The 21,207-nt window shown below is 41.9% G+C and overlaps 2 protein-coding genes across 2 annotated transcripts in view; both read right to left on the reverse strand.

The window, feature by feature from the left end:
- Positions 1-12,529, reverse strand: part of sik2b (salt-inducible kinase 2b) — a 45,848-nt gene extending 33,319 nt beyond the window's left edge. Inside the window, 6 exon segments of the mRNA XM_034605193.1 lie at positions 2,325-2,345; positions 2,348-2,387; positions 8,137-8,253; positions 11,961-12,013; positions 12,016-12,061; positions 12,063-12,529. Of these exon segments, the coding sequence (XP_034461084.1) occupies positions 2,325-2,345; positions 2,348-2,387; positions 8,137-8,253; positions 11,961-12,013; positions 12,016-12,061; positions 12,063-12,098 (313 nt within the window). The 5' untranslated portion in view covers positions 12,099-12,529.
- An 895-nt stretch (positions 12,530-13,424) lies between these two features.
- On the reverse strand, positions 13,425-20,341 carry laynb (layilin b). The gene is given in 8 exon segments (XM_034605196.1): positions 13,425-15,726; positions 16,082-16,199; positions 16,369-16,432; positions 16,434-16,447; positions 16,865-16,908; positions 17,767-17,925; positions 18,187-18,498; positions 20,120-20,341. Coding segments are annotated over 8 exon segments (1,104 nt in total). The 5' UTR covers positions 20,185-20,341; the 3' UTR covers positions 13,425-15,398.
- Positions 20,342-21,207: the final 866 nt, after the last annotated feature.

A 21,207-nucleotide genomic window follows, 5' to 3' on the forward strand; every position in this document is an offset into this window, starting at 1 on the left:
TGCTCAGCTAAGCTAACCTTCTCCTGACAGTAACTTCGTATTTAGCACTATGAGAGCTTTGAGAGTGGCATCGATCTTCTCATCGAACTGAATGAAAGCAAATTTCCATCACGAGTAAACTGTACATTGGAATTCCTGTTGGCTGGGCTAATAGAAGATGCTGCTTGGTTGAGTTAAAATGGCTGTGACATATGTTCTGATGCAGATGAATCTCTCCGCACGTCTGCACTTCCTTCCCATTTTAAACCACACTGTTTTCTCATTCATTTTTCCTGGTGTCTGCTTCCCAGCTCTCACTAGGTCACAGGAGCAGGAGTTGCTGCTGCTGAGTCAACATCACAAGTGGAACACTGGCCTCAGAATTACAAAGACTCACACACAGACACACACACAGACACAGACACACACACACACACACACGACTATTAAGTTTACCGTAAACTATTGCTGGAGTAAGTCTGTCTGCTACTGTGTCTGGAAGTAGGTTAAAGTGCTAACATTCTCAGACAGTCTAATAGGTGAGGCCAATCATTTTTGTGGATCATGAGCCACTTATAGCTTGTCCACCTCAGACAGGTCGAAACTTGTGTTGTAATTCTTGATATTTTTGAAGGTAAAAGTATTTCATGTTTGCAAGGAAGGATTCCAGGAATTTTTAGATTTTGAAAAGAATAATCCTGCGATATTTAATCGCAATATTTCTCATCAAATACATACACAAAATAAAAAAATAAAAATAAAAATAAAAGGTGCAATAAACTTGCTGTTTATTGGGGCTGATGTCTAGTGTACTGGTTTGGAGATTGTAGTGCATACACATTGTACAAATTGAGTCTGTGTGATGTGCGTGTGCAGCAGCAATAGAGTACATTTCGTTCTATGGCAGACTGAGATAATGTGTTATCTTCATGTACTATTCTTGCCAAGTTCTGACTTGTCTGTCCCCCTCGTGCACAAGTCTCTTTCTTTGAACTTTACATTATTACAGTAAAACAGTTCAACTGACGTACCATAAATAATTTAAAAACCATTATTGTATCTTGTATGTTCAGACTGTCCCACTTGGAACACATGTTCATTTAGTAAATTTTTGCCCACTTCCCTTTTTGAGCATTTTTGCCTCTAAAAAACTGGCAAGTGACTGAGTGGAAATTATTGTCTCTTGCAAAGGAACAATTCTTTTTTTCTATCTGCCCTAAATGTCCAAAATGGTGAATTGCATTTTTTGCGATATTGATCACATCAACATCTGGGCTTTTTAAAAAATTTTAAATCCATATGCAAGACCTTCAGGCTCCCATGAAAAAATATATATAGCTTTATATGAGTCTCACTGGTCTTAACTGGTCTATTAAGAAGATTGCATTTAAAGGGTTTTTGGTTCATTCTGTAAATTTTAGTTTGATATGAAGAATTTAGAAGATTTTCATGCAGCTAGTTTTAAGGCATTTTCCTCTTGACCCAATCTCTTCTGAGAGGGACATTTTGAATCTAGCTTCATTATGAGCAGTTGATTGGGACAACATCTGTTCATATAATCTGTTATATTATGTTACTTTGTTTGCCAATGATTGTCTTCATTTTTAAATAAAAAAAACAAAACAAAAAACTCCTGATTTAGGAAAGGCCCAGTCTACAGTATTAGCCTGCAGTTTTTAACATTTCCTGTCACATGTTTCACTTTGGTTATAACACCAAGTAACCATGTAATCCGTCCACATAAATTACAAATTATTTGTAAAATCATGTCTCGTAAAGATGGTCCTTTTTTGTTGCTTCTTTTTGCAGATCCGCTCTTTTAGTCCTAACAGGAAACTAAAGTAGAATTTAATATCAGTACCAAGAACTAATGAACGTGGAGGAATGACGCCACTGTTGGTCAGCAGATAGAAACTAATCTTTATATCTTGCGTAATCTGAACATCTAAGCAGTAAAGCAGCAAGCAGCATGTGATTCTGCACCACATACAGTAATAAATCTGTCTCTTTCTCTTTGAGGCTGCCTCTCTGTGGCCTTCAAAGGCCGCCAGTGATGTCATTTACACGACAGGAAAACGATGTCAGCACATTTAGCACGGCAATTACTTGCAGCTAATGACAAGGACCATATTAGGACAGTGTTCACAGTTTTCCATCTGTGACCTTTGAGATCGAGGCCAGAATAACTCTAAGAGCGCTGCAAACTCAACGAGACTTTGATACTTCCTTGTTTGTCAAAACATGACTGACGCAACAGAGCAGAGGAGGACGTACATGAACTGGGTGGGGCAACGTGTGCAAGAAACTTTAGTCAGACTGATCTTGGACTTGAAAAGATCACTCACCGAAGATCTCCCCATTCTTGCGTACTCCGTGACTAAGTAAAGCATGTTCTTCGTCTCCATCACCTGTGAGGGAGAGAACGAGGAACGGGGGTCGAGGGAGGGGAGAAAAAGAGTGGGAGAGTGAATGTGAATGCACACAGAAGACTACTTTTCAACGTTATCATCAGATAATCAAAATTAATGCTTTCCTGCAACAGGAGAAAATTAGAAAACAAGATTTACAACAACAGATACTCAATCATCACCCTCACAAGCCTCACTCTGTGGTTAAACCACAGCATCTGGCTTCCACACAGTCATGAGCAAAACAAAACGCATGAATGGCACAGGGTCTAAATATGGTAACCATGTAAGAGAATGGAGGTGGACAGTTGGTGTTGCCGAGCATATTTGAATGGTACTTAAAACCTTTCAGCCCTCACATGGTGCCGTGTTGTGTAGGAGGAGGAGAACGGATTTAGAAACAGAAACACTCGGGAGATGAATCGAGTGAAACGCGGACGGGAGAATCAGATGGAGAGGGAGGATGAATCAGACACAGCGAGCCAGACATTCACACCAGAAATCCCACGCTCATTGTTTATGATCAACTTTCCATCTGTTACACTGACCGATTCATGGATTTAGGAAATGAAAGCCAGTTTTTTTTCTCCCTTTGTTCGGCCTTGTCCTCTATGTATTGTGGAAAACAACCGATTGATAAATTCAGCGCAGCATCAACTTGGGATATTAAACTATTCTTATGGCGGACATTATGACTTGTGACATTAGGACAGGTGTAACTAAAGGTAATAAAAGTTAATCTGTTTCATTTAGGTGTGGCAGTGAGCCAGTACAGAAGCAGGGCCCTGGCACCAGGTAACATTAGTGGAATGCAGCCCTTATTTAAATTATAAGCTATATCTGTGCTTGACAAAATAAAATATCATCTGTGAAGAGACGTAGGCAGATGTGTTCAATACAATACAAGATTCTTTATTATTTTGACTTTATAAAGGTTTACATGCTTGAATGTTCAGAAAATACATCACTTTCCTCAGAATGTCCAAAGCTGCAGCTCCTCTTTTCAACCTCTGTCTGAAACGCTTTGGTTTTAGTTCCTCTCTCTCAAAAGGCCTCTTACTGATACAGCCCACTCTGCTCTGATTGGCCAGTTGGCAGATCCTGTTGTGATTGGTCAACCGCTTACAGCATGTGTAGGAAATGTCGGCCTCTGCTCTCACTTTACCTGGCTTTGTTTGGGGGCACGTCAGACTAGCCACTAGGTGTGTATTATGCAAAGCTGGTGCATTGTGATGATGCATGACATCAAGATTCCCCAGAAGCTCGGCAACTGATCAGGTATTCCAGGAGCATTTTTCTGTGGGGGTGAGCTAAAGCTCCACACCTTTACTGTGGACTTTGGCCTTTTTAACTTTGCAAAACCTTCACATAAGCAAAAAAAACTATAAAGCACACATTCAATGGAAAATCTGAAAAAGCATCATGTGTCTCCTTTAAATGTTTATATCGATTCAGAAGCTGTAGAAGTTTTTTGCCAAAATACATTATTACATGTATTTATTTTTTTATTATTTTCACTCTAAATTATGAAATTTCTTGATCATTTTGGATTACGGATTTTTGTCCCAGAGGTTCACATCTCAAGCCAAAGCAATGACGCATGCTCTTGTTAGAAATTAATGACGTTAAACAGGATTACAGACAGTAAATACAAAGTGACTACTGTACTTCACTACCATTTATATTACATGCCTGCAGCTACAGTAAAAACCTTTCCTGCACTGAAAATGATTACTGTCCCACTTCAATTCAGTGAAGATAACACATTAGGTACACAGTGTACAGCATTTTTAGGAACTGTTGTAACTGTTATAGGCGGAATACATTAATCCATATATCTGTCATGTCATAAATCCTAATGCAAGTGGATGATTCATAGTTCAAATTCCATATGCCAAGAAATGCAAACTGCTCTTAGTGTTTAGCTTCATGTCACATGGTCTGACACTACCTATTGCTAGAGGTGATATTCAACATGTTAAACAGTATGCTGCTTGTTCCACAAAACTGGCCAAACCAATCAAACAAGTTATTATTTTATGTGTTTTATGTTTGAATGGCCAAACCAAGCATAACAATAATAGTACTTAAGTTTGAAGACCATTTCAAACTGTGCTTGACTGATCCCATCTGAATGAGAGTCGTCTCTGGGCTGAATCACATGCTGCATACAGGCTATGCTTTTTGATTTTGAATACAAGTCTCTCAATGAATCATACATTTAAATGTAATTATTTTAATGCTTTTAACAATGTGGACATTAATTGTAGCGTAGAGGATATTGACTTGGTGTCAGGATCCACTCAATTTATTCAAGGATTTCCTGTAACTGATTGATATTAAAATGAAGCATTCATTTTGTAAAGGCATCCCTATGAAAAAGTATTGAAAGACATGGTTTTGTAGTTTCATAAAAAGCATCCAATGATAATTTTGACGGCTTAAAGTCTTTACTTGGAGAGAGAGGACTCTTGCTGGTCGAGAATAATTGAGAGTGGTGAACTCAAGAGAATCCGATGATGGTGAGATATGAGCGGGAGAAAGGAAGTGAAGAGCGGGGTCAGCGGAGAAGCGGTAAACTAGAGTGGGGTCCACAGTTGGGTTGTCTGTGTCTCTGTGTGTCTTCATTTGCTAGGGCTTCCCTCCGGGGCCACGGGGCCAAGCCTAGTTTATGAGACTGGGAAAGGAAATCGCTAATTGACCTGTGCTGATTGGTTGGAGGGGCCGTTGGAGATAATGATACATACTAAAATAACACGGCAAAAAGTTGGAGCAGTGCCACATGGTTGTGTAATGATAATGAACACTCATTTATTTCCCCTAAACAAAGTAACAGGACCCGTCTTATGTAACATAACTGCATCACCAAAAACAGTTTGAGTCATTGGTGGTCGGGCTATTTTGTTCCAGACAGTGGACATCACAGTAACTGGGTGAAACAAGTTTCCTTTAGCCTCGCTAACACGTCAATAAAGTGCAACAACCAGAACAAATCGTTTCACAATATAAACTTTGAGTCATGTTAAATTTATGTTAACTTTCTCATACCAATTACTATAAAAATGACACAAGGGAAGTGACATTTATGGGATTTACTTCTATAAAAATCCTTTCAGCACACGTCGCACTACTGACAGTGAGATGGCGTCATTTTAATAGAACCATTACAGAGACCATCAAGCAAAATTGTTCTTGACCTGAAAGAAATACAGCAAATTTCGGCAGCAAGAAATCCTGTCACAATTACGAATGTGTTCTAAGAATCAACAATGACACAGAACATTTCAGTTTACAGTTAAGCCATGGTGTATGATGCTTTTTCTGAATAGACCAGACTAGGGCTGGGCCGTAACACATTGTTTTGCATTGTGTAAGCACAGTGAGGAGATGTGACACATAATTGATCTACCTCAGATTTGTGAAATGTTTTGCTGTTTATCAGTGTTTGTCATTTCCAACTGTGACATTTCAAAATCTTTTCTGGGAAGCAGGTCTAGATGGAACCAAGAACTGAAACCGTGAACTGAAATGTGAAATTTCTATATGTCCAGAGGATGATATGGTTAAACCAGAGAGTTTCAAGCTCCCACTTTGTTGTGCGTACAGCAGCACTTTATTCTGCAGTTACTGGTTACTCGACTGTGTTAACTTCACCTAACCATCCACTTATCAGCTTGATGATGCTGTAGCGAAGCTGTTCTAGTCCTCAGACACCAATTGTCAACATGTGTCAGTGAACAACTCTTCATGAAATTCCCATCTTGTTGCAACTCTGCTTCCAACTTTTGTCATGCATGTTAGACAAAGAGATACTAAACAGCACTCGTCCTGCTGTAGAATTTCTTGTGGCAGTTGTTGTCCAGACACAAATATATCGACCATAAGTTCAAAGTACATTACATGCTTGGGCATTTAGACAGGAGCTATGGACAAGAATTAAAAATGCTTTTTAACAACGAACAAATCTATTCTGGCCTATTTTTCAGGTGATACATGTAATTGTGATTTAAAAAAAGGTGCATATTTCCAAACCTAGCCTAAATAGAAATGACACTGCAAACATTTAATTCATATAAACCTACAAACATTATGTAGTTTGAATTAGGCCAGTAGCACCTTCACAAAGTGTGGAGAACATACACACAGCGCAGTGTAGGGTCAGTCAGTCATTAACTGAGACTCAGCTCTCATATCTTAAACTATCCAGTGGTGGCAGGTTCTGCTCGGCAGCAGTTGTTTGCTAATGCATCAGAAAATGACCTGGATTAGTGCTGTGCTTCAACACCACGACTGCTAAAGTACCTGGAGTGAAGATCAACAGAGAGCGACGGCAATTCTGCTCCGCAAAACTGATTTGATCACAGATTAGTCGGAGGCAAAGTTAATTCTGGGCTTTCTCAGCAGATGTTACACTGGACCCACACTGCAATGCATCATTACATGATTACAGTGCCCTTTAGAATAACTAAGACAATAACAGGACAACAAAACAATAACACAAATATGTGTGTGAATTTGGGCAGGTTCAGATGGACATTTTTAAGGATGGGAATTGATAAGATTTAGATAAGAACGCCATTAACAATTCTGCTCATTGGTTAGATTCTTTATTGATTCCTTTATCGATTTCTGATAAGTTTTCTGTGGGAAATAAAGGCCCTTTGTTTTATTGTCCCAGAGTCTGCAAGAGTGTGACTCAGGTGTTCTGAAGCTCAACTGGTTAACCACTGTTTTTAATTACATTTTCTTAGTCAAAGAAATACCTGCTAAGCCGTCTACGTGGCACAAATGTCATTATCACATAAGATATTACCCTCGGTAAACACATTCTTCTCGGTTGGGAGGCAGTGGCACTCGTGCGTAGATAGTCAAATACATGGCATTACTGGAAGATAAGCCGCTGTTGCATAGACAGAGGTTTCGGCATACTGTTGGAGTTAACACCCTTACTTGAAATTACAGACAATACAAATTTCATCATCTTTCTTCCTGAAGTGATCACTTCTTACTCTACGCCATGAATCCTCCTTGTTGCATGTTTCCATCAGGGTGAACACTTGAGTTTGACGTCAATGCTTTTCAATGGGTAACAGTAAGAAAACCACGCCGGCATTGATGAAAGGAACTAATAAGCTGCCAGGCAAGCAATTACGATGGTTTGGACAATTGAAAACCGGTTCTCTAATGATTTTTAAAAACGTCTTTGTGTGTGGTATGCAAACATGGAGGAAACATGAATAAGTGACATTCTTCTATCATCAGTACACAGTGTTGTGATGAGATGTGTCAAAGAAAGTAAGATCTAAACAACCAAGACAAAAAACAAATCACCAGGAAATGTTTTGATTGACACAGCTTAAAAAGAAAGACAAAATAAAAGCTAAAAATACTTGTTACAATAATAAACAGAAAAGAAAAACAAGGTGAAACCGTTTATCATCACACGTCATTATGAAACGGGGAGTAACAAGTTACAAAGAGATTTCCATTACAGATAGACAAAAGAGACAAGAGCCAACATGAAATTACATATCATAATCATAGCCCATATTTACAAATCACAATTTGTCTCATAGAACTTAACAAGGTGCGACATCCTCTGTCCTTTTGAAAAATTACCCAAAGAGCAAGTGAGGGATCCTTCTCCCAGGACGGACAAAAGTGCAATAGATGCCGCGTGGAAAGCAGCTTTAGATCATTTTTATTCACATTTTGCATATTAGGCAGTGAAAGGGTGTTGATGGCTCACCTGGTAGAGCTTGATTATGTGGGGGTGGTCCAGCATCTTCATGATCTGAACTTCTCTGTAGATCTTCTCCAGGTTGACAGCATCCAGTTGGGTCTTGTCGATGATCTTGATGGCCACCTGCAGAATGATGGAGCATCAAAAATACAACTATAATCACCCGTAATCAGAATTGATGAGCAATTAGAAAGACCACCCCCCCCCCACACACGCACACACACTTACACAAACGCTACTACACACAGCATTTTAATACTCCCAAGCAACAGAAGGACACAGTGTGTTCTTTCAGCTATGAGAGCGGAGAACTGGTTCTGAGACACAAGATAAACATACAGCTTGTGCGGAATCCTTCATAAACAAGTTTTTATAATTGAGCCATGATGAAATATGATAGGAAAGTACAGCAAGCACATGCCTCGCTGGATACACACAAACACAGACACACACACACACATAACCACAAAAGTACGTGTTGGTGTAAATCGCACTCACAACCTCAACACTCTTGGGTTGAGTAACGACGCCTGGTACGTAGCACGGCAACATTAACATCTCTGCTTCACATGGCCTCATAAACAACACTTCATCAGTGTGATTCTCAAGGTGTTCGAAGTCGAGCTGGACAAGTAAACAACAGGAGACCCCAGACTACGTTAGGGGGCCTGCAGACATTAGTGCGTAGTTTCAGGTACTTGTGAGACTCGGCTGAATCGATTAGATAAACAGTTTGAGTCATTGTTTAAGTAACAACGGCAAAAGGGTGAGAATTTGTTATCCTTATCTTCTAAGATAGTAAACTTGCCAAGGAGGTAATTATTTCAAACCCTGTCCGTTTGTTTGTCCAAGAGGATACGCAGAAACTACTCAACCGATTTCTACGAAACTTGGTGGAACGAGGCCGTATGGATCAGGGAAGAAGCTATTACATTTTGGTGCGGATCCAGAACAGGGGGCAGATTCAGGATTATTTTTTTGGCTTTCTTTAACATGGTGATAAAGGGGGTTTACAACATTTCATTGATTTCTCCAAAAATATACATTCATGGAACCAGATGAAAAAAAACCCTGCATATTTAGGAGTGTTTACAATTGGTGGTCGATCCAAATAAAAAGATCTAGAGAATTTATATGAGATTTCATAAGGGGACTATTTGGCCTTGGCTTTCAGTGACAAAACAGACCATTTGAATAGGTCTATTTGAGCTTTAGGGATGATTAATCAATAACACATTATCTGCAGCAATCAATCACGCAAGTAATCACTGATGCAGTTTTAGGTGAGATTATTAAAACAGATCCATGAGTGTGAAGAATGACCAGATGCCAAAACATTGCACTGCAGTTTATAATACCATCTTTTATCACACTGATGATCGTGTTATCCTCCATCTTGGCAGCCATCATATAAACAGTAGAACCGCCCTGTCCACACTGTAAAAGTATTTTACCAGGAATGTGCAAGTGCATGTATTTGGCTTGCTTTCGCGGTGCGTTGCCAGCTGATGTCACCCAGTGTCGGGGCAAAAGTTGAGCAAGGTGTAACATTTTCCGCTTCATTACCCTGAATTGTTTTTGCATAAGCATCCCCGCTGTATCACTGCAGTGGCATCATTGAAATAAATATGGAGTCATTTTTTTCATGCTGTGATCATATCAGTCAGGACACTGTTTGGTTTTAGACGTCGAGTGAAGTCTGATACCTCCGTCCTATAGGCGCTCGTTTTGATCTTCTTTCATCCACTGGTAGTTCGCAGTTAGAGATGTGCAGTAATGGCTGTTTTGATGTTGAACACTTCGCGTCATTATCTTCCTACCCACTAGTACCGACAGCGAATAGTTGGCGTTAAATCCTATGGCGGAATCCGAGTCATTTAACAGCACACCAGCTCCAAGTCAGTAAACTCAATTAAAACAACTGGTCTAGTAGTGAGGGATTACGTGACAAGATCAGAGCTCTTGTCAACAATACATACACAAACATACAGGAACTCACTTAGCACAAGGTCATTCGAGGACAATGAGTTAAAAAGGAATTTAGCCTATTTTGGAGGATGGATAAACGCAAGGGACCACATGGGAACGGGTCTACACGATGTGAACCCACAAGCTGCAAAATGTACATAATGCATAATGGGATGAATGGTTCAGTATAACACGCAGGGGCCATGAGTAGGAAAAGTAGGTTATGCACACACAGGTACACTTATCTGGAAATATGCGCACACACACACACACACACACACACCACACACACACACACACACACACACACAACACACACACACACACACACACACACACACACACACACACACACACACACACACACACACACACTTTAATGTGTCATTAAACTCTGGTTTCTCTTACCAGGCTAACATCTCTGTTACATTGGCATATTCTCAAGGCAGATGGCATCACATAAAGTTGATAGCCTCCCTCTCCAGCTGACCTTGGCCACTCTGACTAAACAGTTTTGGCTCTGGTCAAGCCAAGCGTCCGCAGCGGCTCTCTGTACCAACCAGCGATCAGTGACCTCCACCAAACCAGTGGCCTGAAAACCACCACCCTATGTTCTCAGTCGGCCCTAATGCCATGCAGGCTGGAGGCACTCAGTGAAATCACCTGGTGCAGTGTTTACCTGAAATGAAAACCTCACCTCACACGGTTGCAGATTACCTGACTAGACTTCGCAGGCTTTAATAAAAAGATTAACACGGTAAGAGCCTTTAGAGCCATTCTCGATCCGTGCTTTTCATTAAACCTACCAAGAGTCTCGTCTGGGTGACGTAGATCTTGTCTGTAGAGTATGATAGCTCACGTTCCACAACAAACAGTTGGGAGGTCCTGAGGATCAAAGATCAAAGTTTGCGACTGTGTTTTCACATGTCTCAGGGCCTATTTTTCTAACACCCCCCACTCTGCTTCTCACAACATAGCTTCTCTACAAAGGCCGGACACTCTCCACACTGAATCTCAGTGTCTCTGTCAGTACAATAAAATTCATGGCACTCAGAGGTCCCATTCACGAAATGTCCTCTCTGCACAGAGATGACATAAAACTTTAAGTTAACTCAATCCAAACCCCGTTAATGCTGCATCACATGAGAGCGTTCAGTGTGACATCAAACCCTCTCCGACCTACATGAAGACCGGGAGAGCTGTGTCAGTGGATCGCTGTCTGCGTGCCTGTGTGCAGAACACTTGCTGCTTTCCAATTACACAGCTCTGGCTGCCATGCCCCTGCTCCTCGGAAAGCTCTTCGGGCACTGCTGGCACAAGGCACCGGTAAATCACATCATTATTTAGATTACATAATGGGACCACCGACCCATGCTGCATGCATGTACGCCCCAGTTACGGCATGTTTACACCAGCCATACTCTTTCTGAGTCGCTGCACTGTCTGCGGTCATTAGCAGAGAGGGAGTGCAGGTGTATGATGCTGATGGGCCTGGAAGTAGGGGAAATAAAACGCACGCATGTTTACAGTTCGTGTTTCCCAGCAGCACCGGTGGTCAGGGCTCTTCCTGGCAGTGATGTGCAGCTGGGTGGGGTGGGGGGGTGAACGTGCGCTCAGTCATTGCTCCTGAACCTGCAGGAGTGGAAGCACCGGAGCGGCCGGGTGGAGTGACCGGGCCGTCACCCGATCCAAGTTTGTGTTGGTGCCCGACGCGGACGCAGCGTCGCGCCTTCCGCTGTGAATATGTGGGGTGTCAGCCACACATGAGAAAAGTTATGTAACTCGGCTGAACAGTAGCCTAAGTTAGCTTTGGGGGCTAACTAGTTCACCAAACACACACACACACACGCTCACTCACTCACCTCGGTCTTGGTAATGCGGTGTCGCGCCAGCTTCACCACGGCGAAATTGCCTTTCCTAAAGTGCGCTCGATGTCGTAGAAGCCCACTCGGACCGGACCCCGGCCTCAGCGGTTTCTGGACACTGTCAGCCATGACCATGCTGTTCTAAATGTGACTGTTGTGGACGAGGAGGGAGGAGTAGGTAGCCAGACGAGCGGGCGAAGGGGGACACGCTGCCCGGAGGAAGGGGGGCTCTCGCACGGGGCTCGCGCTGCTGCTCGCTCGGGCCGCTACAGATAAAGACGAAAGTAGAACAAGCCGCCCACCGCCGCTGCTGCCGCCGCCGCTGCTGCCGCTCCTCCTGCCGCCGCCGCTCGAAGCGCGTCCATTAAAAACAAAGTTGCTTTCTGCCGGAGCCCGTGTGGCGACGCTGCCCGGAGCAGGCCATGAGCTGAGCCGTCGCACCGCGTTCCCCTCCGCGACAATAGCGCGATAATGTCTGAGCTGCGCGGAGCCTCTGTCAGCCGCGGAGCGCACGGGTGGACTCGCAGAGAGGCATCATGTTCTCCGGTTGACGTGTATTGACGTCAAAGCCATGGGGGTATTTGTACAGGGGGCGGGGCCACGGAGCCGCTCCACACTTCAGTGCCAATTGGTTGCCAGGACGACCGGACCCATCTCCTACGTCAACCGGTAAAATTGCTATTCTGAAAATCGGTCTGCTCGCCTGCGCCTCCTTGATCGCAGCGCCGAGGTAAACTTTGAAGTGTCGCCCTGCAGGTGTGTATCGTGCTTTGATGAAGATGATGATGATGATGATGATGATGCGGGACAAAAGGATTACATTCATTCATCCGCTTCTGTTATTCTCCCAGCTCTCTGCAAGTATGAATGAAAAAAACCATGCATCTCTCAACACATGCAATAATCTTGTAAAAAAATAAACCGTTCCTCTTCATTGCTACATTAAATAATCCATAAAAAAAATATGCATTAACCGTATACAAATCTGATATATAACATAACATATACCCTTATATAATGTAACCTGCAGGCCCTCATGTGAGACCAGACATTTTATCAGCAACAAAGACTCGTCCAGCTACACACCAGCACCAACCTGTTGGCAGAAATTGAAAAATTGATGCAAGGCCCCACATTTCTTTTTAGACTAGTGTTGGATTCCAAAGGCTCGGTTTCTGGGAGGGTCTGTTTCCCTGTTTATCTGTGTTCCCTAACATGAACCTATAACCCGAACCAGTTGGGTGTTATGATGATGAACGTGACCCCGATCTAACCCTAAGTTGTCTCTGCCAAAACTCGAGCATTGGTTTCTGATGTTTACCATTTCCTTTTTGAATATTTTTTCAGTGCACTAGTGGTAATACTTAGACAGCATTCACACACATCTGACGTCACTCCGCTACAAACACACATGACACTTGAGTATTCCGTACTGCTATTCAATAAGGAATGCAACCACAATATTGTGCAACCAAACTTTATTTGCACACCCAACAATCATGTCATGTTCCGAGACGCGGGCACATTCCCACCCAGTGGTCGTTCTAACACTAGAACCGTGGATTGCTAAGCAAGCAGAGCCGAGCAGCGCCCCGAAGGCCTCTGCTGTCACGCATAGACTTCCTGGATGTAGGAGTTCCAGATGTGCTTTTGGCATTTCCTGTCTAACATTCTCCAAGAACACACTCAGCCTCTCCTTACTGGCTTACTACATCTTTCCGAGACACCGACCCAACAGCCCACTCGGTGCTCACTCAGTGCACACTGAGACACAACCATGATATTCTTTATGTTCATAACACAGGTACGTTCTTTCACAGGCAAACAACGATGAAGGAATCCAGGACGTGATCTAACTGGTCACTCCTCAATGGTGTCTATGTCAAAATGAGTGGTTTAGTTTCTCGCACAGTCAAGTGGAGTGAGGGAGGAGGGGGGGCAGTTTGAGGTTTACTGGGGTCAGCAGAGTTCTGTCATCAGTGTTTCCACATGCACTGTCCTGTTCCCTGACATCACAGTCCAAACAGGAAGCCTTAAATCGGGGCTCACACACACGCACACACCGCTCCTCGGGTTTAGAGAAAAGGTCAGAATAGTCCTAAATAGGACGTGTGCATCAGTGGAGAGCCGACGCAATCTTTCGGTCATTGTGCCTCCTACAATAATATCTAGTGTAGTTATTGGAAAAGTGGTTGAGTAGTTTAATTTGGGGATTGTTTACAAGATGAGTAACCCTGCGTGAGGGCTCAAAACTTGCAGTTATTCCCAGGGTTACATGTGTAATCCACCATGCCGTATATAGCAGCACTTGCTGCGCCGCTAAACCGACCTGACTCATTCATGATTCAGATCAGATTTCCTCCACTGACTGAATTTGTTTGATGGATATTTAATAATTATAATATATAAAATGAAGTTTGAATAAATTATCTCATTCCATCTGTCCACCAGGCTGGTCTACCATTAAATTGTTCACCCACATCTAGGTGGATTTCGATGGTCCCAAGATGATGAATCCTATGACTTTGGTCTCATTTTCCTCTGTTGCTTCCAACAGCTCCATTTTTTTCCACTTTTCCTCTAAAATATCTCAACGATTATACACGGATTGGTATAACATTTTTGACATTCACAGAGTCTAGACGATGGATCTTAGTGACATATACACCATCACAATGAAGAACAGCTCAAGTCTCATTTTTCTGTCCAACCACCGTCCAAGCTAATAGGAAAACTAACCAATGTGTGTCCAAACCTGACCTGATTCCGATGCATACATATATATACTTTCCCTCTGCTTTGGTTTATAACTAAATATACCTTCAGAATGATAACATTCCCATTGGCCTCAAACTGTACTTAGGTTTTGGTGTTAATTAGCAAATGTTAGCATGACAACACACCAAGCTAAGATGGTGAACTTGGTAAACATTAGACCAGTTAAATATCAGCAGGTTGTTAGCTCAAAACACAACTGTGCATAGATTCACCCTCACAAAGCTGATACCATAACCGCAGGCTTGTCTTCCTACATAATAAAATGTGTTAAAGGGATTTTTCAATATATCTTATTATTTTCACACAGTCGAATTCCCAATTTGTTAACAATCTTAGCAAGAGAACTCTCTGGTTCTAGGAAGTTCTGGGTCTAAATATACTGAGTCACAGTTGACCAAACTTTGGGAACCCTGCATTAGTGAGTAATGAGACTTGAATGCTGGATGCTGAGGAAGCAGCGCTGCAGATACACACAGGAAACAGATCTATCCTCAAATAACCAGGCTGACACAGCCACCTGTTTAGTAACCCTACACCACAATGCAGCCAGTATGGTGCACAGGAGGGAAACAGGGATGGAGAACATAGTGTTCTTTTCTCTGGCTGCCAGTGAAGTATGACGGACACTTGGGAGAGACCAGATAGGCATCGACAGCGTTATCCGTAGATCTCATTTTCCACCCAACCAGTCGGACCGCGGCTGCGCCGACTCTGAGCTTTGCAGGTCTCATAAATGTCGTTGGTCACAAAGCCGCTCGCCTTGTACGTGCAGGACACATTCTCATAATCGTCACACTGGGAGTCCGGGGAGGGGCCGCACGATAACTTTGTCATGATGTCTGCGGTCGCGCTGGCGTCGAGGGTGGTGTGAGGCAGTTTGGTAATGTCACTGAAGGCATAAGGTCCTTGAATGGGACAAAGTGAAGCTGTGGTTGACTTCCATGGTGGTGATCTGCTGGGGCAGCTCTCTGTTTCTGTCTTCCTCCTGGATATGAAAGAAATGACATTAAGGAGCATGGCAGCATCATTACAACATGACTGAATTACCACTTTACAAGCCAAATAAAGTGAGAAATCACATTTGAACTACAGGATTTAAGAGGTATACAAGTTACACACAGAATATCCTTTTGAAATGGTCCTTACATCAGCCGGAAGTTAAATACTTGAAAAAGACCTGCATTAATGTGCAATATTGATAAATACATACATTAGGCACAAATGTATTAACTACCTCTGCAAAAGAACATTATTTCACTTCTAAAATGGCTCTTAATATGCTGTTTGATAAATCTGCATTCAGAAACAGAATGCTTTATATGTCACTTTTCTGCTTTTACCTCTTCGCATGCTTTCTGTAACAGAAGAAGCCAGCAGCCGCAAACAGCAGCAGCAGGACAGCAGGAACAGTTGCATAAAGGATGTAGGAAACATACAGGGTGTTGTCTGAGAGAGACACTGCAAAGAAAAACACAGTACTTGCCATAAAATACTTCAAAACATGGCCTCTGTGTTTGAATATTTAGGGCACGTCATGATTCTGTTACACAGATTTCTAGTAGTTTTCTTAAAAACATTAAGGGCATTAACTCTAAGTATCATGAATGAAATGAAATTATTTTCTTACCTGAAGACTCAGGTAGAACTATTTTTGTCTTGTCGTCACTTTCTGTAGTTGAGAATAGTTTTGGGCCTCAGGGATGGAACTGGAGCAATCAGAAACAGTTCAATATGAGTCATTGCTTATCTTACCACTGCAGATTTGAAGAGATTTTACCACAATTCAGAACATATGTGAATATATGTAAATTTTATAGGTTTTGCATATGTTTTTAACAACGTCTACATTCTTAATTAAGGCTGGAAAACATTTTCATGTAACCTGTAGATAATTAAAATTACAACCTAATCGTTAATACATTTTACCACCAGATGTCTTCAATTCACAAAAGGAAACGGACAAAGTCGACATTAAAGTGAAAAAAAAGTGATTTGGTTGTTTTGTAGTCTAACGTTTCTTGATCCATGTATAAACACATCTGCTGCCACTTGTTATCTTTATCTCACAGGAACATAAAGCACACATGGACACTATGTGTGGGGTAGACAAGTGCACATTGTACCTGCATGTGTCATGTTCCGTTCATCAGTATATACTGGGCTTTTTCTGCAGAGGACAGAGGAAAAGAAGTTCACGTCATCCAGACAGATTTTCTCTTTAACATAACATGATTAATCCAACTAAAAAGAGATTAAGTCCATAGAGACATGCTCAAAAACCATTTAAAATCAGAAACAGAAAGAAAAAGAACCAACAGAAAATGCTATAAAAGGAATCCACAAAATAAAACGGTCATAAATAAGAGACTGCTTACAGTAAGATATGCCTACTGTTATAATACATGGAATGTGCACATGGATTCCGTGAAGGGTTGTTTTACAGTTTTAGTTCCCCTAAATGATTACAAGGAGGTCCATACATACTGTAACTAACGCACGGCCAAGGGCCAAAAGTTCCCTTATGACACCTTTGAAATTCACTTGATCAGCATTTATATTTGTATCTGCACCGAATTGCACGTACTCTTAAATATCAGTCCCCGAAACATGTCTCATTTTCAACCAAGATACCTGAATTATTCTCTGAGAAATGAGAAATCCTTGATAATCCATCCAGTAGTTTTTGCATAATCCTGCTAACTAACAGACAAACATAACAAATGCAGACAAAACATCACCTCTTTGTCGGAGGTAATCAAGTAATCTGGTATTTAAGGTATATTTAAGGTATCAGGTTTCTTTCAAACATGAGCAGATATATCTTTTCAGGTTTCCAGAGAGCAAAGCATTACAGTAAACCAAGCAACCAACAACACAATTGTACACTGAATGTTTAGTTCTAGCTGTTGTAAGCATTGGCCACATTTCAGTCATGGTCAGACACAGATTTAAGAATCCAATTAAAATCAGTGTTGAATAATTCCCAGTAGTACAACAGCCCAGTGTCAGTGATCTGCTCACTCACCTTCTGGGTATTTGCAGACAAACGCTGTTCTTAGAGTAGCAGTTGACGTCACTCCACTGGAACAGGAAACGACCATCTCCGTCAGGCGGAGCAGGCGACTGATCGTACAGAATCACGCACATTTCACCACGGCACGATGGCTCATCCCAGTGCCAGTTCCTGCAGCAAAAAGATGCAAGTTTTAGCCTCTTATTACATTTCTTATTGAATCATTTGACAGTTTTCCGCAATCGCATGCTGTTTTCCTCGAAAGGGACTGTACAAATTCCATCACTCCCACGCAAACTTTGTTTAACCCAATTATCTCTTCTAAATCATAACTGAAAACAGGGGTTTCCATTGACATTTCCTTTTTTGTATCCCCTCTTCCTTTAAATGGTTTTCACTGATGCAGTCGCAACACAAATAAGAGATACAAACCTGAACTTGGCCTTGCTTCCATCCAGCCAATAGTACTGTGAGGGGCAACCTGGAATTGTGGCCCCTGCCCTGTAGCGCTGTGGGCTTTGGCGGAGCACGATCCAGAAGTCTCCATCTCCGGCCTGCAGCTGCTGTATGAACCTCTCTACCAGTCGCTGCTCGCTCTCTGTTTCAATGCTGAGCAACTCGCCCCCGTCCGCCCTGCATGTCTGCCTGGCATCTTCGAAGGTCACTGTCCGTCTGCTGTCCTGGATGTTGGACACCTTGTAGCACGGTCGCTCTGTCCCATGCCGACAGATCATTTGACCTGCAGTCAAGCATCAGGGATATAACAAGATGATGAGTCAGGGTTTTGGGTTTGTCAAGACTTCCTGTGGCTCCTCACATAGCAGAAGGGTTTTAAACAAACTACAGTAACATGGACAAATTAGGAACTAGAAAATTTTGGGGACCACATTGCTTTGCCAAAGTCATCCCACATTTTACCACAACATGGGCAGAGTAAACCATATGGTCACGAAACAGTTGTTTAAACACAGTATTTTAAGGCCTTGGAGAAGATTTTTTTCTTTCCCTACATTCTCTGGCAGTTAGAACAGTTTTGATGCTGTGGTGCATTAAAAAAACATTTTAAATATGCAGGTCTGGAAAATGCAGTGGTGGCACAATATGTATGTTTATTATTGACTGAAGTTTGTTTATTATGGCTATATTCACAATAAGTAAGTCTTGATTGTCTAAAAGTGAAGGTAAAAACATGTAACTCTTTAGCTGTTCTCTTTTGATCCATTATTTGCATTATGAAGTGTGCAAGGGGCAGGACAGTAAACCCTGATGGCTGTGCCGGCAGTGTATGATGTTCGTGTGAAAGTAAATAGTTTTGCAAAACTGGAAAAAACACTATATAAGTTCTGTCCATTTGCTGGACGCTCAGGAAGCTGCACTGCATTCCAGCAGTAAAGAACATGAGATTTCCCTTTTCATAAAAGCATAGGATTATCCTTGATTAGTCCCACGATGGGGAACAAAGGAAATATAAAAAATAGCTATGATGAAATGAAAACATAATATACAGTGTAAATAGCATTGCACATTAAAGATAATGCAATTGCATGGACAGACAATTTGCAACAAGCAAATGTAAAGCATAAATAGTAAGACCTTTTTATTTATTTATTTATTATTATTATTATTATTATTATTATTATTATTTACTCATCTGAAATGATCTGGGGACGTTAGGATTCCTCAGGTAGATCTCATTGCCCTGAGGTCTGACCACTTCATTTAACCACCTATTGATGATTTTACATCAACAGATGTATGTTATGTTTTTATGGGGAGGGGGTTATGTGTTTATTTTTTTCTTCTTCTTGTTATGTGTTATTCTGTGATTGTTGTCTCGCAGTGGGCACACTGAGGCAAATTCCAAACAACTGGAGTTGTGTGGCAATAAAAGTATTGAACCTTGAATCCAGTTTCACTGTGATGGGTTGCTGACATCTTTCCCTCACAGACAATGAGACATGGGCGTCCGCTGTGTAGTCAATAGGAACACAGATGCTGTTGTTATCATGGCTACAGTTGCAAGCCTTACATTAAGATATAGGACAAGTTGCATAAGAGGAGTTTGTAGTTAGAACAGTTGTTGGAAAACCTCCTGATTTGAAACCAGTGGGAAGTGAATCAGTTTGCAGCACATCACGTGTCTGTGTCTGTTTATCATTATCAAGCCTCTTCCCCATGATGAGTCTGGTCACAACCCTGTCAACCCTCAGAGGAAAACCTGTAAATATCATCAGCTATGTAACAAACACACAGTGGAGAAACGTTCCTCGGTAAAAAAAAACACAAAACAAAACAAACACACACACGCATACACGCACACAGGAAACGGTCTGAAACCGCACTGACATTCCTGCTTACCATTTATTTAGAAGCGGATCCAGGCTGGAACAAAACGCAGACGACGGTGGCAAACAGCTTCATAAAATCCATCTCTTACATGTTCACATACATGAGCTGCACGGCCACTGGTGAAATGCTAAAGTAACGGAGGGGAGCGAGCTGCTTCTTCTAGGAGCTGAACTTCTGGAGTTTTTCTTTCAGCCCGGAGACGAAAAAAAGCAAATCACAACCAGCAGAGGCAGCAGAGCAGAGGAGAGGGGAAAAGAAGTGGGTCGACTGGTGGAAGGCGTGCACATGGAGTCTAGATGAGAAAGGAAAAAAATAATCAAGATTTTTTTACTTTTTACTAAAAGAGAAAGTTGCTTTTCAGTGACTCTATTCCTCCAAGAGGCAAAATAAACAGCAACTGGAGAATGATTTTGTGCAGTCAATGTGCAGCCTGTCCCCATTTAATCCCATTCACATCTAGTAATGCCATTATAATGGGTCAATAGAGTGCTTTGTGCATACACTAATGCCTCATGCTCCCTGTAATAAAATGAAGAATGGCGGTGATTGGGGAGGAAAATGGCTCAGAGGAGAAAACCAAGCAGGAGAGAGCAGAAACTCTAAACGGCCCCGTGTCAGCTCTTTTCTCTTTTCCCTGTCTGCTGAGCTCCTGTGATGTGATGCAGCTTGAGTTTACTGACCACATGTCTGGTGTATTTATTCAAATCTCATTAAAAAACAAGCAGGAGTCTGTGAAAGGAAACTGACTCAGGCCCCTGTGAAAACACCATGACAGGCACCGCGAGGGCAACGCAGAGATAGGGACAGAGTGGGAGATAAAGAGGGTGAGAGAGAGAGAGAGAGAGAGAGAGGGAGGGAGAGAGACATGCAGGGGGAGGAAGGGAGGAAAGGGAAAACGATTTTTTTTTTCTCAGAAGCATACTTCCTGTTCATTGCTCTGGGTTGGTTTCCAGGCACTGTAGCTTAATTTCCAGAAAACGAGTGATGGTGACAGTTTGGAGCACTCGTACACATTACGCAACTGCAATAATTGTTTTTGGCCCTAAAGAATAAAGATTAATTACGCAGTTAACTTTTTTAAATGCAACTTTAATGTCTTGTTTT

This window comes from Hippoglossus hippoglossus, chromosome 13 (assembly GCF_009819705.1).
Source record: "Hippoglossus hippoglossus isolate fHipHip1 chromosome 13, fHipHip1.pri, whole genome shotgun sequence".
NCBI lineage: Eukaryota > Metazoa > Chordata > Actinopteri > Pleuronectiformes > Pleuronectidae > Hippoglossus > Hippoglossus hippoglossus.